At 47.5% G+C, this 27804-nt stretch overlaps 10 protein-coding genes across 10 annotated transcripts; 5 read left to right on the forward strand and 5 right to left on the reverse strand.

Moving 5' to 3' along the window:
* Positions 1–210: 210 nt before the first annotated feature.
* Positions 211–697, forward strand: EURHEDRAFT_465817 (putative C2H2 finger domain protein; the record flags this gene model as incomplete). The annotated part of the gene is made up of 3 exons (XM_040785044.1): positions 211–251; positions 325–504; positions 583–697. 3 exons carry the CDS (start codon positions 211–213, stop codon positions 695–697), a joined length of 336 nt encoding a protein of 111 aa, XP_040634723.1.
* A 254-nt stretch (positions 698–951) lies between these two features.
* On the reverse strand, positions 952–2360 carry EURHEDRAFT_255352 (putative mitochondrial carrier protein). The gene is made up of 4 exons (XM_040778120.1): positions 2139–2360; positions 1741–2080; positions 1333–1663; positions 952–1284 (listed from the first exon to the last, which is right to left on the reverse strand). The coding sequence occupies exons 1-4, from the start codon at positions 2302–2304 to the stop codon at positions 1207–1209; spliced, it is 915 nt and encodes a 304-aa protein (XP_040634724.1). The 5' UTR covers positions 2305–2360; the 3' UTR covers positions 952–1206.
* A 146-nt stretch (positions 2361–2506) lies between these two features.
* On the forward strand, positions 2507–10377 carry EURHEDRAFT_533904 (uncharacterized protein). The gene is made up of 15 exons (XM_040787264.1): positions 2507–2608; positions 2659–3322; positions 3377–3460; positions 3509–3632; positions 3681–5203; positions 6606–6610; positions 6963–7125; positions 7187–7357; positions 7415–8096; positions 8154–8953; positions 9012–9116; positions 9176–9294; positions 9348–9427; positions 9477–9636; positions 9694–10377. Coding segments are annotated over exons 1-15 (5139 nt in total). The 5' UTR covers positions 2507–2606; the 3' UTR covers positions 10151–10377.
* Positions 10378–10844: 467 nt separating this feature from the next.
* Positions 10845–11134, reverse strand: EURHEDRAFT_465821 (uncharacterized protein; the record flags this gene model as incomplete). The annotated part of the gene is made up of 2 exons (XM_040785045.1): positions 10845–11044; positions 11107–11134. 2 exons carry the CDS (start codon positions 11132–11134, stop codon positions 10845–10847), a joined length of 228 nt encoding a protein of 75 aa, XP_040634726.1.
* A 1399-nt stretch (positions 11135–12533) lies between these two features.
* atm1 (ATP-binding cassette Fe/S cluster precursor transporter ATM1) lies at positions 12534–15029 on the reverse strand (the record flags this gene model as incomplete). Its single annotated transcript, XM_040785047.1, has 7 exons — positions 12534–12613; positions 12671–12887; positions 12938–13984; positions 14049–14317; positions 14380–14494; positions 14555–14614; positions 14679–15029. 7 exons carry the CDS (start codon positions 15027–15029, stop codon positions 12534–12536), a joined length of 2139 nt encoding a protein of 712 aa, XP_040634727.1.
* An 811-nt stretch (positions 15030–15840) lies between these two features.
* On the forward strand, positions 15841–18062 carry EURHEDRAFT_416803 (AIM24 family protein). Its single transcript, XM_040783054.1, has 7 exons — positions 15841–16223; positions 16294–16412; positions 16486–16557; positions 16615–16785; positions 16836–16954; positions 17007–17226; positions 17285–18062. Exons 1-7 carry the CDS (start codon positions 16040–16042, stop codon positions 17606–17608), a joined length of 1209 nt encoding a protein of 402 aa, XP_040634728.1. The 5' UTR covers positions 15841–16039; the 3' UTR covers positions 17609–18062.
* A 1745-nt stretch (positions 18063–19807) lies between these two features.
* Positions 19808–20267, reverse strand: EURHEDRAFT_518671 (uncharacterized protein; the record flags this gene model as incomplete). Its single annotated transcript, XM_040786703.1, has 2 exons — positions 19808–19848; positions 19880–20267. The coding sequence occupies 2 exons, from the start codon at positions 20265–20267 to the stop codon at positions 19808–19810; spliced, it is 429 nt and encodes a 142-aa protein (XP_040634729.1).
* Positions 20268–21261: 994 nt separating this feature from the next.
* On the forward strand, positions 21262–23628 carry EURHEDRAFT_509343 (Zn(II)2Cys6 transcription factor; the record flags this gene model as incomplete). Its single annotated transcript, XM_040785913.1, has 3 exons — positions 21262–21647; positions 21700–22574; positions 22633–23628. The coding sequence occupies exons 1-3, from the start codon at positions 21449–21451 to the stop codon at positions 23626–23628; spliced, it is 2070 nt and encodes a 689-aa protein (XP_040634730.1). The 5' UTR covers positions 21262–21448.
* A 90-nt stretch (positions 23629–23718) lies between these two features.
* Positions 23719–25510, reverse strand: EURHEDRAFT_389842 (NAD(P)-binding protein). The gene is made up of 5 exons (XM_040779799.1): positions 25160–25510; positions 24899–25104; positions 24749–24826; positions 24236–24693; positions 23719–24172 (listed from the first exon to the last, which is right to left on the reverse strand). Exons 1-5 carry the CDS (start codon positions 25174–25176, stop codon positions 23912–23914), a joined length of 1020 nt encoding a protein of 339 aa, XP_040634731.1. The 5' UTR covers positions 25177–25510; the 3' UTR covers positions 23719–23911.
* A 151-nt stretch (positions 25511–25661) lies between these two features.
* Positions 25662–27379, forward strand: EURHEDRAFT_526543 (NAD(P)/FAD-dependent oxidoreductase). The gene has a single exon (XM_040786994.1). It carries the CDS (start codon positions 25981–25983, stop codon positions 27199–27201), a length of 1221 nt encoding a protein of 406 aa, XP_040634732.1. The 5' UTR covers positions 25662–25980; the 3' UTR covers positions 27202–27379.
* Positions 27380–27804: the final 425 nt, after the last annotated feature.

Consider the following 27804-nt stretch of genomic DNA (forward strand, 5'->3'; position numbering starts at 1 on the left):
AAGCAATGTGTAGTCCTCGTCCAATCAAACACAACGTGTTTCAACATTTCGTTCCTCGCACACAAAGGCGGAACACTCCGTAATTTTGCGAAACCCCGTGACCCGCTCTCTTGACAGTCTTTCCGTATATCGGTGATAAGGACACTTGATACCAACGACGCATCGGGAAGAATTTTCGGCTGGTCCTTTCTGGCTTGATAGAACGTTAATATGGGTGCATTGAGACGAGTGAAGACGAAGCGCCTCACAAGGTATGTCCTAGTTTATGCTAAGGATGGTGTCGCCTCTGTCCTGGTATGCTGATTTTTTATTTTAAAACTTCAGAGGCTACGATCAAGTGCGCGAAGACCTTGATTCCCCCAGACATCTTGCGCAGTACAAAGCCACCAAAGATGCAGAAGATCTTCCAGGCCTAGGGAAGCACTATTGTGTTGAGTGCGCGAAATGGTTTGAGAGCGAGTACAATATGGTCTCCCACACCAAAGGCAAGAATCACAAGCGAAGGTATGGAAGTCGAAACCCCGCAGTCAACTTACATCGCATGAGAATTGAAACTGATGGAAGGGGCTTCCTCAACTATAGACTCCGCCTGTTGCGCGAAGACCCTCATACGCAAAAGGCCGCCGAAGCTGCCGTGGGATTGGGAACGGACAATGGCAAGCGACCACAGGAATCTGAAATCGCCATGGAGGAATAAATACCTATCCCCCGCGCTCCAATGATATCTACGAAGCATAGGAATAAGGTCGGACATAAGGCGTACAAAAGGGATGAAATTGCATTCCTTCTATCAGGAAAAAGGACCTCGCTACAGCAATCTGCGAGTAGAGGCTGTTGAAGGGCAAAAAATTTCGATATGCCGTCGTTGCTCGAAAAGCATTCTGATTGGTTGAGCTCCAACAGAAAAAGCTTTTCTTCCGAAAAGGAATAGCCTGCACATGAGACTACAAGTGCCGATGGTCGCAATCTTGGAGCTTGTCTTACCGAGTGCGGTTCTTCCGGTGTGCGGCGACGGCACAAATTGCCGCATTTCGGATATTGTATGGCTTTGTTCCATCTCCTTTGTCCGGCGCTTTTCTCCTTAAGACGAAATTTAGTTACTAGCTGCAATACAAAGCCGTACAGAGTATGATTGAAATGGATCGAAATAATTTGTTTTGGCTATAAATACAATACGAGTACAAAGTACAACTCATCTATGTGTGCCTAAGCATTTTCGGGCATGAGGTTTTTATTCCATGCAACATTATTGAAGGCTTTCATAAGCCATTCATACGTGGCCCACTGGCATATAGTCAGCAACTGCGTTTTGTAGATTTTGGACAAACGTACCTGAACCGCATTAACTATGAATGCTCTGATACTGCAAACCCCCAGCCCGCGATAGAAGACTTTCATGCCCTCGTTCCGGTATGCTTCCTTGGCAATCTGGAAGGTGTTCAGTTCCCGCTTGTTGCTCTGCGATGACAGAAGCGGCCAACCCTCAGGACATATCCCGCTAGTTTGCGCTTGTAGTCTGGTTTTGATCACGTCCAGTGGGAAAACCGACGCCCAGGTAGCGACACCAGCAATGCCTCCACAGAGAAGCACTTTCATCGCGGCTTGATGAACATCATCGTCTTTAGAGGTCAAAAGTCGTTTGCAATACTCGTAGGACCAGAAACTGTTTGTAATATGCGTTAAAATTGAGCACGGGGATGGTGATGGGCGGAGAAAATCTGGGGAAGACGGTTTCCATACTAAAATCCATAACCAATAGAATCTCTGGCACTAGTAATCCCTCCTCCGTAATAGAGACCCCTCCAGCCACGAGTCCGAACAATGTCTTTCGCAACGGTCCACGACGAGACTTCGGGCCGATTATCTAATTGGGCTCGACATTTTATATATTCTGTCGGGGACGATATAGTCCAGCTAGCCAGGCCGCCCACAGCACCGGCAATCCAGAGTTTGTAGAGAGGAACTTCCAGGGGATTTGTAAGGTCTGCGATTGAGCTATCCATAAACTTCAACGACCGGTTATAGGCGACGAAAAGAATAGCGTTGAGGGCCCCATATCCAAGGATAGGAGCTGTAACTCCTATTATAGAAAAAGTCAATCATCAACTTTAACATGTATGCGGGGGTGCTTATCAAACCTCGCACAAGTTCGAAGCGGCTAAGGCGTTGCTGCGATGCTGCAGCCGCAGCTGCACCTGCAGAGTTGTGACCGGCTTGTAACCGAACCTTAATCACATCTAATGGGTTCCCGATGACAATTCCAATGGCCCCGCTGAGGTAGCCAGCCCAGAAATCGGATGCCATGAGGTTTTACTGATGTTGCTGAGGTGCAGCCACATCTCCATGATCTTCTGTACTCACCTGTCTTCGGCGGGACGGCCAGCGGGGCTGCGTTTAGGGTTCCAGATTTACCTCGGATGCGGTAATATCACGTGACATCGCGATACTTTGGTGTCTGGGGTGGCGGCAGACGCGCCAAGCGGCGGCGACTACGCGTTCCGAAGATTGTCAATACACCGATAGCGTCGACGTCGACCCAGTGTCATATGGAAAGCAGCCAGGAAAGGTCCTTATTTGCGTCGTTATATTGAGGTTTATCTGGAACAATGTGAGACGCCGCCTTTTTCAGGCCGAGAAAACACCCACTAACCACTCTAGGTATCGACCTCGACTGGCCGCAACAGAGAGTGATGGAACGACACCGTCATCTAAATCACTTCATAACAGTCCTCAAAATTCCACCGATCGTCTTTCAAAACCCTTCAGATGTCCCGGATCTGCTACCTCAATTCGAGCCTCAGACAAGCCAGCGAGAAAGAAGAGAAAAGTCAACTATGCGGGCGCCGATGGAAACGCGGATGAAGGAGAAAAGCTATACACAAACGAAGAACGCCTAGCCCTTGCCACCAGAGACGTGAACAGATTCCCCGTTTTTAAGCCCAAAGACAAAGATACGACGTTTAAGCAGAGATTCAAAGTCCCGTTTATCAACAAAGCACCCGGTGCCTATGATGCCTCGCGGCCAGCACCAACGCTTGGGATGAGAAGAGGCGCGACGTTTGTCGTGAAACCTTTACATGATCCCAGTGGAGAATTTGCAATAGTGTTATACGACCCGACCGTTGACGATGTTGAAGAGGAAGCCGAATCAAAACCAGAGGATCAACCCGAGCAACCGAAGTTGGATGAGCCTATCGTGCATAAGAGCTTGGCGGACATTCTTGGTCTGAAGAAGGAGGTTGATACCCGCCCCAAGGTTCCTGTTGTGATAGATCCGAAGCTAGCGAAGATTTTACGTCCACATCAAGTTGAAGGTGTCAAGGTATGCTCTTCTGTGCACTATGCCACAGCAAATGGTTTGATTGACTGCCAGTAGTTCTTATATCGCTGCACAACTGGGATGGTAGATAAGAATGCACACGGCTGCATCATGGCAGACGGGATGGGATTAGGCAAAACGGTATGTACGGGGACAATATTTTTCTAATATCGGAACTAACGTTTGCAGCTTCAATGTATTGCCTTGATGTGGACTCTGCTCAAACAGTCCTCAGAAGCCGGGAAGAGTACTATTCAAAAATGTATTATTGCTTGTCCGTCAAGTTTGGTTGGTAACTGGGCCAATGAGCTTGGTAAGTAGTATGATAGATTGTTTTTCGTTTCCCTGCTGACAATCATAGGGAAATGGCTTGGAGAGGGCACCATTACTCCGTTTGCAGTAGATGGTAAGGCGTCGAAAACAGAGCTTACTATGCAAATAAAACAATGGGCAATCGCTTCCGGACGCTCCGTGGTTAGGCCTGTCCTAATCGTATCTTATGAGACGCTGCGCATGTACGTTGATACGCTGAAGGATTCACCCATCGGTCTATTGTTGTGTGACGAAGGTCACCGCCTCAAAAATAAGGACAGTTTGACGTGGACTGCGTTGAACAGTCTGAATGTGAGCCGCCGGGTTATTCTATCTGGTACTCCCATCCAGAATGACCTGTCTGAGTACTTCGCTCTCCTAAACTTCGCCAATCCAGATTTACTTGGCTCGCAGAACGAGTTCCGGAAGAGATTCGAACTGCCAATTCTTAAGGGGCGGGATGCAGCAGGAACAGAAGAAGAGCAAAAAAAAGGAAACGAGCGTCTGTCAGAACTTTCGGGCATTGTGAACAAATTCATCATCCGTCGGACAAACGACATCTTGTCGAAGTATCTGACAGTTAAGTACGAACATGTGGTTTTCTGCAACATGTCGCAATTCCAACTTGGACTGTACAATCATTTCATTCAGAGTCCCGAAATCAGGAGTTTGCTTAGGGGAAAGGGAAGTCAGCCTTTGAAGGCTATTGGACTCTTGAAGAAGCTCTGTAACCACCCAGATCTGCTCAATCTTTCTACAGACCTCCCAGGATGTGAACATGCATTCCCAGATGACTATGTACCGCCTGAAGGCAGAGGTCGTGACCGAGAAATCAAGTCCTGGTACTCCGGGAAGATGATGGTCCTCGACCGTATGTTAGCGCGCATTCGTCAGGATACGAATGACAAGATCGTCCTTATCAGCAATTATACCCAAACGTTGGATCTCTTCGAAAAGCTCTGCAGAGCAAGAGGGTACGGCTCGTTGCGGTTGGACGGCACCATGAACGTTAACAAACGACAAAAGCTGGTCAATAAATTCAATGACCCCGAGGGAGAGGAATTCGTCTTCCTTCTTAGCAGCAAAGCTGGCGGATGCGGTTTGAACTTGATCGGTGCAAACCGTCTTGTGCTATTTGATCCCGATTGGAATCCTGCTGCCGACCAACAAGCACTGGCCCGTGTGTGGCGTGACGGACAAAAGAAAAATTGTTTCGTCTATCGTTTTATTGCCACTGGATCAATTGAGGAAAAGATCTTCCAGCGCCAATCACATAAACAGTCACTCTCATCTGCTGTGGTTGATTCTGCAGAAGACGTCGAGCGCCACTTCTCAATAGAATCCCTTCGCGAGCTCTTCCAATTCAAGCCAGAAACTCAAAGTGATACGCACGATACGTTTAAATGCAAGAGGTGTAGACCGAAGGAGTCTCAATTTATCAAAGCTCCGGCCATGCTATATGGTGACACAAGTACCTGGAATCATTTTGTCAACGATGGAGAGAAGGGGCAGCTTGGGAAGATCCAAGATCTGCTTATTCGTCAGGAGACTACAGAAAGGGACGTTTCTGCAGTCTTCCAATACATCAGCCATTGATTGAAGAGGGCGAAGGCGTTATTTTTAGGGGACCGCTTATTCTTTTGGCATGCATTTTTTATGATAAAGATTTGGAGTTCTTGTCAGGCATATCTTTCGTAACTTGGTGATTTTGTATACTTTAAATAAATATAGCAAGAATAATTGGCTAACCTCAGTAACTTAGCTTGCAATATCGCATGGAGCAACGCATCCGGCAAGTGGTGGGGAGGAGTCCGCGAAGGTGTCTTAGATGCTTCACGAGGGGCATTGTGGGGGTTAGACGCTTTTTTCTTCTCTTTTATTTATAGAAAAAAGAAAAAAAAATATATATATATAGAACTCAGTAAATATTAGTAGGAATAATCAGTTACTTCCTTTATTCAATCTCTTCACCTCAATGCGTACCTCACCAAGAGCGATCAGTGTCATGCCTGTATCTCCACTTTGCTAGTCCATGTTGGGCCCATGTTGCATGTGTTGGCTGTGGCCTCAATGTAGAATATCGATATAGAGCGCTTAGCTACTTATACTTGAAATATAAAGCCACTGTTTCCATTAGAAAGAGCCCCTTTGTTGTTTTCGGAATTTCATCCTAGTCCGGACTACGCATTGCAGCGTCATGTGCATTGTTTATAATTTGACCAGAGCCAATAAACTAAACACCCTCCACATCGCTCAATGTTTATTCTCTTACTATATTAAGACCTTTGGGCCCGAAGCATCTTCATCGTCCCCTAGAGAACCTCTGTTAATAGGTCCTTGCATTTCTCTGTCCAGCACGTAGAATCGACTTGACCGTTTAACCAGTATGATATGGAAATTGGTAAACTTTATTGTGAGCAGAAAGTGCTTCGGAGCAGCTTTAGAGCATAGCGTTTGTGTTAATATTCTCGATATTCTCAGAGATTTCCAGGAAGTTAGCATGGTCATGTGATTTCACGAAGCGTTCTATGTTGAATTAGTACAAGGGCATAAGAGTGGTGAAACTCGCTGTTCCGATGATGCCTGGAATACTGCAGACAGAATGTAAGATAGCATAAAGGTCACAAGAATCACCGGTGGGTTGTTTCAACCATATAGGTCCGCCTTCTTAGTTTCTTGTGGAGGTCTTCATTGCGTCCTGCTGTTTCTTATAGGTAGGACATAGAGGCAATATAATAATGGAAGCTAGAGCATGTCGTGGGATCCCTGATGACAGTCTCGAGCCGGCTCGCCTCATAGCAATCATTTTGGAGTCGATAGTGCTACGTCGATCAGCACCAATATATATGGAGCAGACGTGCGGAGTACTTTGCGATAACGCTCGATGGAAACGACGTCACATCATGCCCACGTTGCCAACGCACCTTCACTGTAAGCAACTAACCAACTCCCCACTCGCCTGCTACTAGTTCAGCCTAGGTGGTAAGTTCTGAAGACACTCTTAACTGTGCAGGCATAGAAGTTATGAAATAGAGAGATACTGATAGCGCGATAATAGTAGTCAAAGGAGTCACCCGATTCACCGCCCAGCTGCACCGGATCTAGACGCCCCTCTCCACCATGAGCACGACTTGAATGACGACTATTGAGGCCTTTGAGCTGCGTGGTGTACCGTACCTGTCTGAGCGATGGATCACTCTATCCAACGTCTGCTGAACGATAAGCTCTACGATAGGAGGAAGCAGGGAGCTCTAGAGTATGATCGAGAAACGCTCGTGGATCGGACGAACGTACCAAAGCACATGCTAATTACAGAATGGAAACCGTCTAGGCTTGAAAAAATCGTCCGAAATGCCGCTTTCAAAGGAGAACATGAAGAGATCCAGAAGATAGTCGACCAACTCTGCCATGACTACGCTTACGCAGTACACCAGCCTCACGCTAGAAATGGTGGTTTAATCGGGCTAGCTGCCGCTTCAATAGCATTGGGATCCGTGAGTGAAGTCGATAATCCTGGAAAATTTCGGTAAATTTGAATTTCTGAGACTGGTATAGGAGAGTGTTGCTCCTCATCTCAAGGAAATCGTACCGCCGGTTCTTGCCTGTTTCTCCGACCAAGATGCGCGGGTCAGGTACTACGCATGCGAAAGCATGTACAACATTGCCAAGGTTGCCAAAGGAGAAATACTGCTATTCTTCAACGAGATCTTCGATGCATTAAGCAAAGTGAGTGTATTGGCAATTAGACCATGGAAATGCATGTCCACTAACGATGTGCTTTAGTTAGCTTCGGACTCAGAGCTCTCCGTGAAGAATGGTGCTGAGCTTCTCGATCGCCTTGTGAAAGATATCGTTTCAGAGTCTGCTGCCACGTATGTCTCGGTTCTGCAGCTTTCTGAGAAGGATACGTTGGATTCAGATACACTGGAAGAAGCAGATCTGCCGACCGCATTTTCTCTCGCAAAATTCATACCTTTGCTCAAGGATCGCATACATGTGATCAGCCCATTCACGCGCACGTTCTTGGTACAATGGTTGACGTTGTTGGATACAATTCCTGACCTGGAGCTTGTCTCTTACTTGCCGGAGTTTCTTGGGGGCTTAGTTAAATTCTTGGGTGACACGAATAGGGATGTGCATGTCGCCACACAAGGCCTTCTTGATCGGTTTTTATCTGAAATAAAGAGGATTGCACGTCTCAAAAAGGGCATTGAGGATAGTCGAAAAGAACAAGAAAGCAAAAGACAATCGGCTGCGAGTGATAATGCGAGCGCAATTACCGACCAGGCCGTTGCCCCAGAAGAGGACAAGGATGAGAACGCTATTGAGGATTCAGGATCTGAATCCATTATTGAAGAAGAAGATGTTGTCCAGGTTGACGGTGACTGGGTCCCGGGCCAAGACGTCCATATTGATTACCCTAAGATCCTCGACATTCTTGTCGGATTTGTTGACACGTCGTTTGGTGAGTTGCGCTCGAACATCTCTGGTGGCAAGAGTTCTCGCTAACGCTAAAGCTTAGATGAGGAGATGCAGCTTACAGCACTGCGTTGGATTGATAGCTTCTTCGAGATCAGCCCTGAAGATATCCTCCCTTTCGTCCCACGTCTTCTGACTCAAGTTCTTCCTGCAATGTCTAGTGGTGCAGACCAGGTACGGCAGGCTGCTAATCGAGTCAATACTTCTCTGTTGGAGTATATAGTTACCCTGTCTGAAGACACCTCAGAGGAAATTCGTCCAGCTGCGACCTCAAAATTACCGCCCGCTGCAAACAAGGAAAATGCTGAAAGGAGGTCATCGACACCAGGCGGCAAGCCTTCTGATACTCAGGGAAGCGAGCTTAGGAAGCAGATTTCCCAACAAGAGCCACCGATCGATCAAACGCCTCGAAGCAGTATTGTGTCCGTGCAAGCTCCTCCGGCAGATCTTGATTATGCTGCCGCTGTCAATTCACTTACATTGCAATTCTTGAATGAAAATGAAGCCACAAGAGTAGCTGCCTTGTCCTGGCTGATAATGCTACATCGGAAGGCACCTCGCAAGGTCGTCGCTTTCAATGACGGAACCTTTCCTGCACTCCTCAAAACACTATCAGACCCTGCGGAAGCCGTTGTTACCAAGGACCTCCAACTTCTATCGCAGATTTCAAGGAATAGTGAGGATAGCTATTTTGCTTCGTTTATGGTGAACTTGCTGCAGCTGTTCTCGACGGACCGGAGCTTGCTTGAGGTCCGTGGGAATCTCATTATTCGGCAGCTTTGCATGAACTTGAGCCCGGAACGTATATATCGGACCCTGGCAGACTGCCTTGAAAAGGAAGAGGTGAGTGTCATCCTGCGCAAAGGGACTGTTGACTTGACCCTAATTTAATCGATGCTAGGATATCGAGTTCGCTAGCATCATGGTTCAAAATTTGAATAACAATCTAATCACCGCACCTGAACTCGCTGATCTTCGAAAGAGGTTAAGGAATATCGATTCAAAGGTAAATTATATTGCAAATTGAAGCCAAGAAGAGTAGCTCACGAGATTTCTCGTTTCTAGGAGGGTCAAATGTTCTTTGTGGCTCTTTTCAGGTCATGGTGCCATAATGCCGTCTCTACATTTTCCCTATGTCTCCTCGCTCAGGCTTATGAGCAAGCATATAATCTTTTGCAAGTCTTGTTAGTATCATATATTGTGCTCATGTCTATGCTCTAGACTGACAAGCTACCAGTGCTGAACTCGAAATGACCGTTAATATGTTAATACAAATCGACAAGTTGGTCCAGCTACTGGAATCACCTGTCTTCACTTGTTTGTCCAGCCTTACTACCCGGCTGTTCAGATGCTAACTTTCGTTCAGACCTCCGTCTCCAACTCCTGGAACCAGAAAAATACCCCTACCTGTACAAATGCCTCTACGGCGTCCTCATGCTCCTCCCACAGAGCTCCGCATTCGCGGCGCTCAAAAACCGCCTAAACAGCGTCAGCAACATCGGCCTCCTCCACGCGAGTCCACGACTGTAAGCCAACAGTCCACCTATTTAACCAAAAAGGCATTTCACTCATCAAAGAACCAGTACGGCCCCAATATCTACCTTCGAACGCCCAACCGGCGCGCGCCTGAAGTCTCGCGACGAAGCCTCCTCTATCCGCTGGGCCGACCTCCTCGACAAATTCAAATCCGTGCAAGAAAAGGCCCGACGAGCCCAACGCGCCGCTTACCAACGCCAACTCGACCACGACGGTATCCGAACCGGACCACAGAATCCGTCCCTAACTGCAGCGCTTTCTGCGGCTGTGACGTCTGATCAGATTCGTGGGAACGATCGGGGTTTTGGTCCTGCGGGTGGGGAGTCGCCGCGTGGTGGGAATGCTGGAGGGACTGGTCGGATGAATTCGGTGGATAGTTCTGGGGTGCAGAAGGGTGTTGGTGGTGGTGGGGGAGGGTCTATTCTAGGGGGTGCGCACCGGCATAAGTCGAGTCTTCCTAACCTTGGACGGTTGGGGATTGGGAGTCGGAAGTCTAAGCGTTGATATGAAGATATGTTGTTGTTTTGAAGAGTATGGCTCGTATGTACATTTTATTTCATTGTTAGTAGAAGGGAGCAAAGGCGCACTAATTGCTAAGTTGTCTATATTTTCTATTCAACAACCCGAGACGTAAACCTATGTACAAGCGGTAAGGTAAATAATGAAGAATCAGAATAGCCACCATAAATTCAAAGACAAAATCGCTAGACACGCATAGGTAATTGAGAATTCATAAAAAAAAAAAAAAAAAAAAAAAAAAAGATCCAGAAAAAGAAACATTCGTAACTTGCTTCGCTTCTAGGGATAATAGCGCGATGCTTGGGAAGAATCGAACTCAAACAATAAATGACTCGATCAGATCGCAAGAAAGACCATGCCAAATCGATATTTGAGACAAAGGATCTGACCCGCCAGATTAGACCCCTCGAGATTGGGATCTAGCAGCACGCGAAAAAGACCAAGCCGGCGAGTCAGACCCTTCGCCTCCGGTCTCCGATTCGAGTGCCAAACAATCACAGATCAGTATCAAACGTGGATATGGGTATAGTAGCGTGATGAAATTTCTTCCCGCTCACTTGGAGATATCGTCAAAAAAGTCCACATGAAACATAATGTGGAGAGAATGTGAGAAAGTCGTACGAGAAAAGGCTAAACTGAATCGACGGACGCATTCAAACAAGGAAACGGAAAGAAGCCATCACCGCCATCGCGACTCATTGGATGTGTTCCAGGTTGACGATTTCCCGTGACCTCCTGTGGAGTGCTTGGAGACGCTCGATGTGGGCGAGTTCAAGGAACTGTTGAAGACGTACTCTCCGTCGACATACTGGACATCGTGGAACGAGGTGCGGTGCTTGCGGCGAGCGTAGCGCTGCTCCAGGCGGTAGAGTTCGATTTCTGAAGATGTGTTAGTTTTGAATTGGTTCTAGTTGTATCAAGGGAATGATTTGTAGACATACTGGCTTGCAACTTCTCGATGATACCCATTGTGTTTGGTAGTAGCGTCGCTTGTTCGGTTCGTTTGTCGGAACCTTCGGATGCAATGATGCTGAAATTTATCGAAAGTAGAGTATCTGCAATGCAAATTAGAACATGGTTCTCATATATACCTTCCTTGCTTGTGGATTCAAGACATCGTTTTCAGACGTTACATCGGCCCTCGAGGGAGAAAAATGCAATTGTTGCGACTTACCAAATACAAAAACCACAGACACTACCTTCCGCTTCCTCACTTGAATCTCCAGGTTTAAAGAGAGATAACAAAAAAAATCCGTGGCTGACGTGGGATAAGTCGAAGAGGAAAATAAAGAAGGCAAGTGACGGCGAGAGCGGAATCTGGTGGCTGGCAAGGTTATTACTCCGGGGATTCAGTGGTTGTGTAAGCAATTAATTGCAGAGCTAGGCGAAACGAGCAGACTGAAGAATCGTATAGATTGTGAAAAGAACGAGGCTAGTGATTGATTGATTGAGAGTGTACAGAGTGAGTAGAACAGCGTCTAGGATAAACGAATGGATGGTTATGGAGTGTTGTATGCAAAGCTTGGCTGTTGCACTAATGCAGTTGCCGGATTAAAAGAGTGTATAGTAGCGAATGGTTTAGCGAAAGAATGTGTAAAAGACTGTAGAGAATAATAGTAAACAAACAGAGCGAAGCGAAGATGAAGAGAAAGAGAGAAAAACACACGCGAGCTCTCACCAAGCGATCTCGAGTTCTCCTGATTCTGGGACAGCATGTGGGGAATCCGTCGGCTCAAAAATACCGCTTGTACTCCGTATTGCCGCTGTCAAGGAACCGTACTTCTGGCCCAGGGGTGCGGTATCTGTCAATAGTTTCAACTGACTATCCCTAGTAAACTTCTTCTGTTGCTTTCCCTCATTTTTCGTATTCAGAACATCCTAATGTTAATATAAAGGCCCTCCAATAGTTCCACTGGTATACGCCACCATCTATTTAACTTTCAGGCACAAATGAACACAAATTGGACCATCGAGACTAGTATCAGAAGTACCACAGAAATAGTACATAGACCCTTCTAGCGGAACCTCGTTAAGCCAGATTTAGTTAAGACCGCGGTAAGCTTTGCCCGGTAACCGCCCCGAGAGCCCCTGTTCTTTTTTAATTAACTCGTGACGCGTGGTAAACAATGCGGTTATCCTTTGCCGTTGCCGGGTCCTTCAGGTGAGGGGGAGCCGTTATTATGGAACAGCGCGAATTTCCTGATTTAGTAATGGATTCGTACTCCTGCACTGCCTTCTGTTCCTTTCGCAGTGTCATTCGTCTACTGTACAGGCAAAATATATACTCAAATGCTGGGAAATCTATAACAAATAAGGAAAATAGAAAAAAGGGAAGAAGGAAAGAAGGGAGCCCGCTTCATCATCGGGTCTATCTACGATCCGGGGTACTCTCACTCTTCTCCTCGAGCCCATCAGGCTCCACATCCTCTGCCAGGGAAGTTTCTTGCGCTATTTTATGGGTCAGCATATCATATCATCGAACCTTGGTGTTTAGTAATCACTCACCACTCCACAACTCAGCGTAGATACCATTCCGCTCCAGGAGTTCACGGTGCGATCCCGACTCGGCAACCTCGCCTGCCTTCAACACCAAGATCTGGTCGCAGTCATAGATGGTTCGTAGCCGGTGGGCAACAAAGACACTTGTGCGGCCCTTTTCTTTCAAAATGCTGTTGATGTTTTGCAGCAGAGCCTGTTCGGTGTATGTGTCGAGGGCGGAAGTCTGTTTTCAGTGTTAGATAGTTTTCGATGTTAACCTTGAAGAATACGTACCGCTTCATCGAAGAACAACATCTGAGGGTCCTTCAGCAACAGACGAGATATCGCCATCCGCTGTTTCTCACCACCAGAAATCATCATGCCTCTTTCACCAACGGCAGTCTTGTAGCCATCGGGGAGTCTCTGGACTAGTTCGTGAATCTGAGCGCGCTGGGCGGCTCTACGGACTTCCTCATCCGATGCATCAATCCGGCCGTAGCGAATGTTGTGCTCGATCGTGTCATTGAACAGAGGCGTATCCTGCGGAACGACTCCAATTGCCCTCCGGAGACTATCCAAAGTCACATGGCGCACGTCCTGACCGTCAACCAGAATACGACCCTCTTGAACATCGTAAAACCGGAAAAGTAACCTCAGAATCGTCGACTTGCCGCAGCCGCTGGGTCCCACGATAGCAAATTTCTGACCAGCAGGGATTGTAAAGCTAGCGTTCTTCAGGATGGGCCGGTCGGGGTGGTAGCCGAATGTCACGTTCTCAAAGCGAATTTCACCTCCGCGCTTGACCTCAAGCGGCTTCGCGTTGGGAAGTTCTTTGATGTTCACGTTGACCTTTTGCAGGTTGAACAAGGTCTCCATGTCCAGCAACGACTGGCGCAGCTCACGGTACACCGAGCCCAAGAAATTCAGTGGAACCGAGAGTTGGAAGACGAGCTGGTTGACCATGACTAGATCACCAACAGTCAAGGCCTCTTCAGCCACTCCGTTGGCAGCGAGGTACATCATACCGGCAAGAGCGCTGGAAAAGATCATGTTTTGACCGGAGTTGAGGAAAGCCAGAGACGTTGTAACCTTGATGGATGCTTCTTCGTAAGTCTTCAGAGCCTTGTCGTACCGCGCGGCTTCGAACTTCTCATTGTTAAAGTACTTGACAGCCTCGTAGTTGATCAGGGAATCAACAGCCACTGTCGCACCGCGATTATCTGCTGCGTTGGCTCGCTTGCGGAACTTGGTTCTCCAGGCAGTAGTAGTGATTGTAAAAGCACTGTATGCAAGCATCGTGGCAGTCGTGATAGCCGCAAATTGCGCACCGTACTGGTAAGTCTAATGCCATTGTTAGTAAAAATAGAAAATAAAATGGCCGCCGATCACCTGTCATGAACCATACCAAAATACCACAGACAAGCGAGATCTCCAAAGCTGTGGGAACAATGTGAAACACCATAGATGTCAGCAGGAAGCTGATACCCTTGGTACCACGATCAATCGCTCTCGTAAGTCCACCAGTCTGGCGGGTAAGGTGGAAGTTGAGATCCAGCCGTAATAAATGTTCGAAGACATTCCCCGCGACTCTGCGAATGGCCTTTTGGGCTACACTAGCAAACACTGCGTTTCGCAGTTCTTGGAATAGCGTTGCTCCAATCCTAGTGACACCATCTGAAATGGAAGCTGTTAAACCCAATGTTCCTTGAAGCGATTGACCAAGATGTTGCGCTTACAAGCTATGATCATTGACCCAGCAACAGTATAAGCAGTTCCTCCAAGGGCTGCGAAGTCCACGTTCATCGAATCGACTATGCTCTTGAAGTAGAATGGTACCTCGACGTTTAGGATCTAGGAGTTCGTGGTTGTAAGTAACCAAGTCGCATAAGATCCCGGGTTGCCAGAACACACCTTCGCCCCAACAAGCAGTGATAATGCACTACCAACACGAAGCTTGGTACCCCAGTCTTCCTGTATTGTAATTCCAGTCAATATCAGCCTATCCTCTGCCACACGTCCAAATCGTCGCCCTCACCTTCGGCCAAAGGTATTTCGCCATCTCCTTCATTATAGCCCAGTCAGCCTTGCGCTGCTCTTTAACCCCCATATTTGCCTCACTCAGTAGGTCCTTATTCTTTGTAGCCGTCGCATTTTTGCTACCCTTTTCATCCGGGGTCGCTTTCGCCGCGGTTTCGGTGTTCGTAATTGTCGTAGGTTTATCCCCTGCTACTTGCCTCCGCAACGGACTCTGACTCGATGTGAATACTCGAAATTGCGAGCCATAGTAAGCAGGCCTCCACGGGGTTGAGCGCGGAACAACGCGAGCTGGATGTATAAACGGCGTTGTAGTACGCCAGCAAGGCGATCGAGCTGTCCGGGGCAACATGACGGCCGGTACAGTGCCCTTTTCTTTTCGTCAACGAGCCAATTGGTATTGCCGTAGCTTCTTCCGGGCCTAATGGCTCATAATTGTGATTGTGAAGGTTGTAGACGCAAATGAACCGTAGGTTCTCCAGCTGAGACTTGTAACGGGGACCGCCGGGTTCGGAGATGGAATGGAAAAGGGTCGGCGGAAAGGTCCGAGATTAGGTGGCTGTCTTTGGTCTTTTTCTGAGGGATCGCAATATGTGATGGTAGGGGCGCTTCTTTTGGGAGAGTAAGAATAAAGCAAGTTCTCTTATGTTCTTCCGGCAGTGAAACACTCCGATCCAGTTCGTCAATATGTCGCGAGGGCTCGCAATCTGATAATCAAATCCCCGCTGCTAGTTTGCATTGTTTGTCTGCAGTCAGGTCCGAGATCTTCCTACGATCAGATACTATGGTAAGTCTCGACTTTGGATACACCTGAAGCAATTGGGCTTGTTCTGGAGACGCTGAATACGGAGTAGAATGATATTGAATAAAGGTTTACTTGCTTGATGACTAGACAGAAGGTGCCCTAATGTTGGATTATTCTTGTTATTTGAACAGTAATGAGAGCCTCTCTTCTGGCTTTAGAAACCACAATTTCAAGGGAGATCTTCTCTATCGAAGTGAACGTGAACGGTAAATTTTTGGCAATGTTAGAAAGAGTTAGTGCAGTCGAATATTTCGCGTAGCTGATCTATAAATGACGTATTGCTTATAGTGCCTTATATATCAGGCATTATAAGGCATAAAGAATTCACGCCTTGTTCGAAACAAATCAGCTCCGGCTACTTACACTTCACAATTCTTCGAGACCAAGTGTGTGATTGGAATCCTTGCCTATAACAGCATTTAACTACCAGTCCCAGTCTAGGTGCACACTTACCAAGTGCCAGCCTGACGAAATACCCACTTCGCAAGGGGAAAAGAAACCCGGTCCGTGTATTCCCCGCCGGCACCGTCTGCTGCAGTTTTGCGCAACCACCCACCATGAACCAAGGCCTAAGGGGAGGTGTCCGGGCTCTCTCCTGGACAAGAGTCCTTCCGCAACGGGCGCGACAAGGCCCATCGCAGCAAGCAAGAAGAGGCATTCAGATTCGCGCCGTGCCTTCGGAGCAACTCAATGGAGATCACCTTCCTGTCGCCGGTACGCCAAACTCGGCTCAGTCGCCTGGTATGTTTCTTCCTGGCTAGGATTGATTGTGATGCTTCATTTGGCTAACAGGTGAAATTGGCGAGTTTAGATGCCCGGTTCGATGTAATCGGCTCCCCATACTCGTTGCTGTCGGTTTCGCTTTCGGCTTCGCAGAATCTCTACACTCGGAGAGGAACATTGGTTGGATTGAGTGGGAAGGCGGATAATGTATGCGGTCCATTTGTTGTTCAGCAAATGGTTCTCCAATATTGTGCGATTGATAATTGACCTCCACGCGCAGGTGGTTTCGACGCTGAGCGTCCTAGAACCCGTCCGAAGAGCCCCCGTCGGTGTGCCATTTCTCTACCAAAAGGTCTGCCAGTGGCTGCCCATTTCTACGATCCTCGGAAAGATAATTGACGCTGCATAGATCACCTCTAGCAGCCCCGTGACTGCCATGGTTTCCGTTCGGTCCCCTACCACGTCCTTCGCCGTCCTCCATCTCAATGGCTCCGAAGATTGGATTATCGCCCAGAAGCGAGCTCTGCTTGCCTGGACAGGCCGTTCAATTTCCATCAAGCCCGTCATCAACACAAGCATGGTTCGTTCAACCTCCTGCACGGCATGGATAGCACGGGCTAATTTGCGAAGAGCTTGACCCACTGGGGTAACTCAGAAGTCACCGGACGAGGTCTTCTAGCATTAGTTGGCAATGGACAGTTGTATTCCGTCGACGTGAAACCCGGGGAGCAATACATTGCCCATCCTAGGTATGGCTACCTAAAATGCCGGGACATCTTAGGTGTACTAACAGATCAAAAGCAACGTCGTGGCTTACACTATGACCTCCAACCCTCCTCGTCCCTACCGATTCAAGTCTACCACCCTGAACTTCCAAGTTCCCGGCCTCAAAACGCTACCGAGCCTTCTCCAAAACACAAACTTCATCCAGAACATGTCACAGACCGACACATGGAAGACGGCCATGAAGGTCTTTCACAAGATCCGGACATGGTCCCGCATGACTATCTGGGGTGATAGGGTATGGAACTTCACCTCACTTTAGCTATGCAGTTCTTAAACTAACATGCTCTCGACAGCTCTTCCTCCAATTTGACGGCCCCGCCCAGATCCTCGTGCAATCCCGTGGTCCCCGCCTTAACGACGTCCTCTCCGAACGCGAAGTAAACGAAATCGCAGAATCCCCTCGCGGTCTAACAAGCGGACCCTCTCAACAAAACATGGAGAAGAAGAACGAGGAGAAGAAATTCCGGGAAGAAGCCGAAGAAGCAACCCACGCTGCGCCTGTGCCTGCTCGATCGGTCGACAGTCTGAGCCAAGAGGTTAGGGGAATTGACCAGAAAATTGCGAAGCTTACAGAGGAAGGGAATGTGATTTTCGATAAGCCGGCTTCGAAGAATTGAGATAGCCATGCATCAGTTGAACGCAGGCAATGCGCATGGGTCATTTTTGTCGTTTCTGTTAGTCTGCAGCCGCAATGTATTATATCATTTAGACCCCTTCGTTCGATAAAGTATCGCCAAGAGTCTTCTCCCTAGTCCTCGCTTTCTACACGCCATCAAGGAATTACGAGAATACCCAAGTTCTTCGATGGCAATATGAATGGTATTTACATAGTAACAACAAAGTGAAATATCTCAAAACCATTCCCCCCACATGGCTCTCGAGCATAAGGATAGCTTGATCTTTTGCATGGGGTCTCCTCAGCTATCAATATGCAGTCGCAAACACCACAGACCCTATTGTCACCCCTACATAGGTTAACTACCAGTCGCCCTACAACCTGTGCCCAGAACCCACTCATACCACATACCATCATAGCGAGCTTTTCCCCTAACGAGGTTTTTACTTCAGCAGATGAAAGACAACAGCGACCCAGTAGGATGGCGAATCAGGTGGTAGGGTACCTTTGTTTTTGCTTTTATCAAGAGACCCATCAATGATGAGAGCCCAATTGCGACACCCAATATCTCGATTTTCCTACATGCTCCCTGGCTCAGGAGTGGTATGTGCCTCTTGACTAGGAAGCAAGCCACACGCTGCCACATCGGGCGAGGTGAAATTGCTAGATCTGGGCTAGCGATGGATACTAAGCCGTTGAGTATACAGAGCTCAACTGAAGTCTCACGAACCCCCGGGCTCAGCTTAGTGGACTGGTTCTTCACGCCATGTATATAGTCAAATATAGATAGACTCGACACCCGCAAAGCCATGGACTGAGTTTGGCTGGGATGGCGTACGAGATAATCAATCAATCAGAGAATACTTCGCGGCGCTGGTGGGCGAACTTCCAAACACCAGCGATTAGTCTCTTAGCCTCTCTCTCTATGTCTCCAACATAATACTACGCATACAGTCCGCGGTGCGCTCATCACACTATCTCAATCCCTCTTTCTCACAATGTTGGCCGCACGGGATAGATTGTATTCCTCATTATGCTGCTGAAAATCACGGAGGAGCGCCGACACCCTCTCTGTCCGATCCAAAGATATGAGCGAGAACAAAACACGATGAATCCGGCAAAGGTCACGCAACTGAGCCATTTCAGTTTGCTGCCATCTTTGTATGTGGTTCACTGAAACAGACGGGCGAACTCTCTTTGCATCAAGCCGACGACGCTGCGCAACAACTTTGGCCGGAAAGTCCACAGTATGTGTAAACTGTCTGACAAAGTACTAACACGAGGAAGGAAAGGAAAGAAGCTAGGTCCATCAATACTAAGCTATCTAGTTTGTGCGAAGGGGTTTCTACCCTATATTCAAACAGATCAAAGTGGTCAAACATGCCATGTCACTAGCGAGCGTTCATGCTCCGTGACACTGCCCCCCTTCCCTTCCAGACAAAGGGCTGAGGGCAGCCCTTAGGAACTGGGTAACCATCGCCTGGGTGATCATCCAGGAACTATTCATCTTCTGTGGCGCAGAGTCATTCAAGCAACTGCTAAGATGGTCCCAGCGCCTTTGGGTTTGCTGCATGGGAGGTCTGAACTTTCACAATATCACGGAACATGAACACTCGACTGCTGTATAGAACGTTTGGTTACTTTGGCCTGTTTGGTGTACAACATTCACCAAGCCTCGCTTAATCCTCGCCCACACATTAGATAGCTCATCGCTGACAGGCTTGCCTCTTTCCTTCTTTTCCTCATGCTAGAATCTCGTGAGATAGTCAACGAATAGATTTCATATTGAACGAAACCGTCCACAGGACTGTTCTTGGGCTGTGTGACAGCTCACATGTGACTGATCCTTATATAAATGCTTGGGACTTCTGTGGCAGTATTCTTTTGTGACTAGTTGATCGCTGCCAGACTGCCTGTAATTAGGCCTTACATTAGATGGTTTTGTCAGTCAGAATTCTTCCTCTATTCACTTCCGATAGTATCTATGACATCGTAACGAGTATTGCAGTTAGCCAATAATACACGCAGCGGAAATTTCTTGCTTGAGTATCCAAAATGTACTGGGTTTCTTTTGGAAGGCTTGCCAGGTCACCAGATCTAAAGCCGCAGAGAACCCATCTGCATGGCAAGTGCACTTAGGTGGAAAACCTGTTTACTTTCCCAATCCATGGAGCAAGTAAAATCCGTTTGACTTGAACCTTTACGGAAACAGAGGCCATAGTCGGCGCAGTTGGCGAGCGACTCTTGAATTGTTCCTGATCAATCCGGTGACAAGAAGCCACTTCATCGAGCTTATGATCTCTGGTTGGATTCACCACTTCTCGCATCAGTTTGTACTGGAGAGCACGGAAAAGCATTGCAGTTACCTTGTAGAACGTCCAACGTGAGGTATACTTGGCTAACATGTACACATACACTAGCACATGTGAATGTCCAGTGATGGAAGGCAGCCTGCAGATGGGGAACCCATCAAAACTCGCTCTGCTAATAGAAAAAAGGACATCAGAGGTCTCACTAAGTCTCTGCCAGTGTGTAGTCGCTGTTTGTCGTTCACGCAACTCTTCTCGTAGTCCGTCTCGGTACCAGGAGGGTGGTGACTGTCGGGGCAATCCTAGCATTCTATGCCACCTTCTCAACAGACTTGTGGCCACTGGATACATTCCCTAGGAAGATGAGGATATTGAAAAGTAGTTGAGAAGTATCCGTTGTCTTTGACGTGAGTTATGGGGCTCGCTTTGTTCAAAAGCAGGATTCTTTTCGCTGGCACCTAACCTGATGGCGCATGCCAACTGATAAGTGTCCCCTATGTGTATGTCTGTCGCTACCTAATGTCATCTGTTCTATCCTACTTTCCTATCTGTGCATTATATCACAAACCAGTCCACTCATCAATGACCAAGATTCAAGAGCTGGAGATAGTCACTTTCCTAAAGCCTAGGCCATAAGGAAAGATGGCCGTCTAGGCTACTAGTCTTGGTTAAATAAAGACCATTACTTTGTCACAAGAAATTCATCAAAATCCACACTTCGTGAGCGTTCCTCGAGCAATTCCCTGGAGTCGCCCAGGTGCGAAGAGCCACTGATGTTGAGTGTTCCTTCTCGTCGTTCACAGCAGTGCACCCTGGCCTGTTATCTATTAGTCCCAGTTTTCATCGTCAAATGTGCAGCACACGGCTCATTTGTAAGCTTACTCTCTGGATCATCCGCTGTAAATAGCCAGAAACTTGTTTATCTATACAGTCTGCATGCTTCAGCACTTCATTTTTGAGAACAAGGATCTCCAATCGGACGCAACAGAATTCAGATTAAAGCTGCTGGTGCTTGTCTGATTGCTCCTTGAGCCGCGACTCCAGCAGCTGCATATGTTCTTTCCTCTTCTGTCGACATCGGCTAGCTGCCTAACGGTTTCGCTCTAGAAGCGATATACACATTGGCAATAAGGGGGAGAGGCCCATGACAAACCAATCATATCACAGTATAAGAGAGCCAATCAGCTAGGTCGCTAAATGGAGCTATACCAACCTTACTTCGACAACTTAGCAAATGAGAAGGCAACAAATCGGTGCGACGCGATTGGCTTAGTATTTAACGTAATCAACACCGAGGTGCGACCGCCATCAGATCGAGTATACAGGTCACGCTGACCCAAAAAACCTCCACCGACCCGTAACCTCCTCCATCAGACCTGCCTAATTGTCACTCCATTATTTTTTTTTTGTCAACCACTATGCTATGACTAATATATAAGAGGAATAACGTTTACAATTGGCACTTTATGTTACAGAAGATGTCCTTTTCCCCTTGAAGTCTGTTCTTCCATCAAGCACAAATATCATGCAGGATGCTGCAACGAGATCGCACCCTTACTGGCTGTGGAACCTGCCGCGGTCGCCATGTGAAATGTGACGAAACACGCCCCATCTGCCAGAATTGCCAGCAGCAGGATCTAGCATGTCTCGGCTACGAACGACAATTGAACTGGATTGGAGAGTATGCCCGTCATGATGCAGTCCGAGTTTACCGCCGTCCCCTATTCTCCGGTAACACTTTCATCTCAGATACAGCTAAAGTGATTGCTAACCTGCTTGCCAGTGACTGACCAAGAAAGGATGGCGCGGATGACTGTAGATAGCCTTGGTCAACATTCTGCTAATACTGCATTGGCCAAGCTGGATTTTGAGAGCGGAAGCAGTGGACAAGCTGGTTCATGTTTGGAACATGATTCATTTCGAGGCCCTTTCGGGGTACTGAACTTGTTGCCTAGTAAGGCATCTCCAGACAATCAACCTGAATCACAGTCAGACCGGGCGGAACCCACCCAGTTGGAAATGGATCTTTTCTGGAACTCACTGGATACCACTTCCAGCATCGCAGGAGACTCTCATATGTTTGCTGGGTTGTACGATCTAATTGAGGAATCTGAGAACGCACATGTATCGGACCCATTGTTGGACGTTGATACTATACCCAATGACCTCCAGGTTCCCCTTCCGGGGCCTTTAAACGCAAACTCCAACGAACTCATATCTCGGCCGACCTCTCTGTCCTTGAACCCCGTCCCCGACCTTGCGCTCTCAGGAAGTAATCACATTCCTCCACTAACCCCAGACCTACTACGATACTTCAAAGAGAACGTCGTTTCGCTCTCGTTCCCTCTGAAGAATTGCCGGAAGTGTCCCTGGCAGACAATCCACTTCCCCAGTGCAATGAGCACATTTGCAGAGCTCAGTATCCACCGGACCGCCAGTCATACAAGGCTGTCTTTATTTTATTCCCTTCTCGCTGCCAGCTGCCTACATATGTATGCACGGGACCAATTCGCCGCAGACTTGAATATGTCGGGAGAGAGGTTTAAAGAAACAGCCAAGCAACATCTTGAATTAGCTCTAAACGAGGAAGTTCTAGGACCAAAACCAGCCAAGTATAAGGAGATTTTAATGGCCGTTCTGTCAATGGTGATGATTTCAGTACGTTTTCTTGATTTATATTACCAGCTACTGCCATGCCACTGATGCGAAAGACCAGGTATTCCATGGAGAAAACTCTATTGCACAAGCTTTCCTAGTTGACGCAGAGTATCTTATTCGCATACGGGGCCTCCCTAAGCCACATAAGTCAGTCAAGGTCCGCTCACTGCATCATGTCTACACATATCTACGCATCATGGCTGAAAGTACGTGCGGATGCGCCCTCCTCGATATTTGTCCCGACCGTCCCAGTTCCAGTTTACTCTCGATAGAGTCCTCTCCAATTTCTCTACGAAGCTTCCGTATGGCGCATGACAGCCTGGACGCCGAAATCGACATCACACTAGAGAAAAGCAACAATATCGGCCAGAACGACATCCACCTGGAAGTAATGGGCCAGTGGAAAGACACGCTGCTCCCGGATATTTATGGAATCCCGGAGTCTCTAATGACCCTTCTTTCACAGGCTATCCGCTTAGCTAACGAACAAGAGCTACTCCACAGGGGCCCGGCCATGGATGTGCGTGTCATAGAAGAATTAAAGCGGCGTGCGAGCACGCTTGAACAGTACATTCTCTCATGGGAGCCACCGTCCAGCTCTCTGCCCTCCTTGGTAAACGATTTGGCGATCAAGGACGCTCAGAATAGCCAGAACCAAGCAGCTTACTTCATGATGCGTGCGTTGCATCAGGCTCTGGTTTTATTCTACTATCGTCGCGTCCCCAATATTAGCGCATTGATGCTCCAAGATACTGTTCGGAATTGTCTGCATTTTTTGATGCGCTATGATAATGCCCGCGTGGAAAGTGCGTCTCGTGACAAAACAATCCTCTGGCCAGGTTTTGTGGCTGCTTGCGAAGCGTTGGATCCTGACCTGCAGCATGGACTGTTGGATTGGTTGGTCGCTGCTGGGCATCGTACATCTTTGGGTCCTTTTTCTGCTGCTGCAGGGACTGCGCAGTGTGTTTGGAAGGCTCGAGAAGAGACTAAGGATTATACACTCAGCTGGTTTGATGTTATGAAGCATGAAAGATGTCCAATCATTGCAACGTGATATCACATTGCACAGAAGCAGGGAATATAGATGGGTTGTTGAATTCTTTACAGATATTAAATTCAGTGTGAAGCATGATTTCTTTTATTTCCCCTTGTCTCTTCTTGTATTGTGTTCTTGATTGCATGATTATAAATGAGGTTGATCAAATTCTAATTTAAATTCTCAAAACCATTTGCCAGTATGTGTCAACACAGTATAAAAAGAGAGAAAACAGAAAGCACAGATAGCATGCGATAAATGACATCATTATACACACCTGTGCTAGCGTGTTGCGATACCCTTAAATTTTAGAATTGCGCCGTGAAGCTTCCTCCAAAATAGCTCTAGGAATCTCCTCTTCCAGACTGGGACCCGATGGCTTCCAGCCCAGCAGCTCTCGCGCCCGAGTTGCCTTATACTGAGCATTAGTGCCCCACAGCACGGCACCATGTGCAATCAACCTATCTGCTGCATCTGCATCGATAGCCTGAACAGCAGGGCTTTTAATAAAGCCCTGCTCAAAAGCAAACGAAGACACTCGTTTCGAAATCTTCCCGAACGGCTACAAGACATCAGAAAAACAAAATCTAAGAGTAATGAGAAAAGAAAAATGAATGTAACGAACCAGCTTTCCATTCTCAGCAAAGTAAACCCCGTTCTCATTCCATAACAATGGATCCTCAGAGCAGGCTGCTTCTTGAACCAACCTCAGAATTAGCTGTGCCAGATCTGAGATGTAAATGTTGCTCCAGCAGCTGAGACCTTTCCCAACTTGGACCCCATGACCGTGCTGAAGGGTTGCTTTTGCCAGGTCCGGAAGTTGTATGCTTCGTTGATTAACGGGGCCTCGACCCAAACCATAGATCAAAGGGCCGTATATGATGGCTGTTCGGACTTGAGGTTGTGTAGCAGAGAGATTCAGAAGGAGATTATCGACGGTGCGTTTGGGGGATGAGGCGATGATATTTCGGATTTCACTGATGTCTTGTAGGTCATCGTAGTTTTGTGAGCGAGCTCCCCCATACGCTTTAGTTGCAATGTCTGGACCAGAGAGGAGGCTTGCTCCGGAGATTTGGATCCAAACTGGTGGCTGTCAGAGCGTCATAGAGCTTCAACAGGGAAAGACAGAATAAATTACCTGGCCTTTGGCGTTTGCTTTCGCTTAAGCCTTGTGCGATGGCGCTGGCGCTGGCAAGATGATTGGTGCTTGCCAGATCTTTCCCCCTCCCCCTATACTCAGTAACTTCCTAATGACGATATGCATGCTTCACGAAGGAATAAGTCTTACGGAGGACAACATCGGCCTCGGAGGCCTCGCTTTCAATCTGGGTTGTCGAATCAAGGTCTCCAATTACCGGAATCACCGAGGGGAATTTGCTTGTAATCAGAGAGGCTCGACTCTCATTCCGCGCGAGTGCCATGATCTTTGAGGAGCGGAAGGTTTCTGTAAGAGCATACAGAACATCTCCACCAATGTATCCTGTCGTGCCGGTTCTAATAAGGATATCAGCTCCAAAACACCAACTTGTATTTTCATGTTTGTACATACATGAAGATGCGAGACATTTTGTCTTTATCACACTAGGCAAACACCTATGACTTGAGTGACAAAAGAAAGAGGTCTTGAAGAAATAATAACGTGAATGATAGTGGTCTGGCTTTATTTGTTGAAGTGAAATATTAGTGCAATTGAGGTGTCGTCTCTTGTCTGTAATGTCGACTAGATCCGTACCTGGATACACTTGCCGGGGAATCCTGCCAATTTCTCGAGACACCCAGTCTCTACCGATTGCAATTGGCTGACAAGAGTACTCTGGCCCACATGTGCTTGTAAATGCGGCAAATAACCTCAGATAAAACCGGCAGCTTATCGCGACGGGAGGAAATGTGGAGAAACACCGCATCCGGATTTAGATGATAGATGGCAGTTTAGCTAGAGGACAGGCAGTTCCGACCTGCCCACTGGGACCATGGCTTTTCCGCTTCCGACGTTTCCAAGAATGTGTGGAAGGACCCGCCCCCCGACATAAAATAGATACATACATACCGCATCCGGATCAAGCATCAAAAGTTTGGTTAAATTTATTGTATCTTGCAATTACTTACATGTGTGTTCGACATCATCGCAATATCCAACTCATTGGTATGGGGTTTATCAATCTATCTGATTGATTAGGAAGCTTATCACGACTGTGGCAATGGCAGGATACAGACTGTAGACAAGCTCTAGTGCGCGCAGTCTTCATGGACGTGGACTTCGTTCACTATATAAACCCTCACAGATAGCAAAAAAGCTCACTGTAACTTCAGTATACACCAGCACAGTCAACAGATTAATCTTTTACCTGTCCATTTCTTTTCCCAGGCAAAATGTCAACCAGCGACTTCCACACCACACCTCTTCGCTCTCACTACGATGTAGTGATTGTCGGCGGTGCCACCAGTGGCTCTTCAATTGCGTGGTACCTGAGCATCAACCCTGACTTCAAGGGATCAGTGCTTGTTGTTGAACGAGATCCTTCTTTACAATTTTCCGCCACCAAAGCTAGTAACAATTGTATACGGCAGCAATTTGCAACCGCCATCAATGTCCAGATCGCCCAATATGCGGCCGACTTTGTCAAACACTTCGGGGCTGAGTTTCCACCAGACGAATGCGTGCCTAATCCCCCGATTCGTAACTTCGGATATCTCTACCTATCCAATTCGTCGAAATTCACAGAGGTGCTGAAGGTGGACCAAACATTGCAGGCCAGCTGCGGAGCAGGCACGCAGATGCTATCAATGTCCGACATCAAAGCAAAATACCCGTTCTTCTACACCGATGATATTGATAGTGGGAGCCTCAATCTTGTTGATGAGGGTGCTTTTAATGCCTTCGGCATGGTGCAATGGCTGCGCTGCGCAGCTCGCGACAACGGTGTCGAGTACATCAGGAATGAAGTCATTGGTGTGAGTCTAGATGGAAGTAAGGTGCGGAGTATTAAGTTGCAAAGCGGGGGACAGATCACTGTCGGCACTCTAGTCAATGCCGCAGGTACTCGGGCTGCCATGGTCTCTCGGCTGGCGGGCATTGACCTGCCGATAGAGGCCAGACGGCGTTACACTTACATCTTCTCGATTGATGAGCCACTGCCTCAAGATTTGCCCCTAACAATTGATCCGACAGGTGTCCATCTTCGCTCATATGGTGCAAAGGACTACTTGGTCGGCTGTCCACCTATCGGGCCAGATACTGCCGTAGACGTGAATGATTTCAGCTTCGCGGAGGATGCGTGGGGAGAGAAGATCTTGCCGGTGATCACTCGCCGGGTTCCTCAATTTGCCAGTGCACGGGTGACGAATTCCTGGATAGGCCATTATGAGTTCAACACATTTGACCATAACGCAATTGTTGGTCCGCACAACGAAATCAGCAATCTCCTTTTCTGTGTGGGCTTTTCTGGCCATGGCAGTCAACAGGCACCGGCCTGCGGGCGTGGTGTTGCTGAGTTGATTATCTATGGAAAATTCCAGACACTTGACCTAAGTGTGCTTTCCTATAAGAGGATCATGCAGAATCGTCCTCTGATGGAGCGAGCGGTTATCTAAACACCTGTCGAAAGTGGTGGCGTTCAACTAGTTATATGTTATAACTGCAAGATGAGGAATCGGATGCCATGTTTTCTTTTTTTGTTTTTTTTTTTTTGTTTTTTGGCAGCTAGGTAGAGACGTGCTTCTTAACAACGGTTAACGTGATCAGAAAGCGAGTCGGCTATGGAAACGAGCCACCTATATTGCATGTAAAGTGGCATTTTTAGGATCACATGAAGGCACTATTAATCTTCAATCCGACATTTTATGTACGCGCTACAGAATGTTTTGTATTTAGTCTGACATTCCTAAAATTCTTTCTATGCGACTAGTGCCATGGGGAAAGTCAGGGATAGACAGGACATGATACATATTAGAAATTGACAAACATGATAAAATCATTATGTGGCTTTATCCGATTGGTTTTGCTCGATGATCAGATGCGTGACAAGGCCAGGGAGAGAAATTTGTTCGTTACATCAAGACGCCACACTTTTTGGACACCACGATTCCATGCATAGCACCTAGGCTATAAGCATGACCAGCCTGAGTTCGGTGCTATCATATTGCAGAGCTGAACGACCCTGCCTACCCACATGCCAAGGCAGTCATGTACAATAA

The sequence above is a fragment of the Aspergillus ruber genome, assembly GCF_000600275.1.
Source record: "Aspergillus ruber CBS 135680 unplaced genomic scaffold scaffold00039, whole genome shotgun sequence".
Lineage (NCBI taxonomy): Eukaryota > Fungi > Ascomycota > Eurotiomycetes > Eurotiales > Aspergillaceae > Aspergillus > Aspergillus ruber.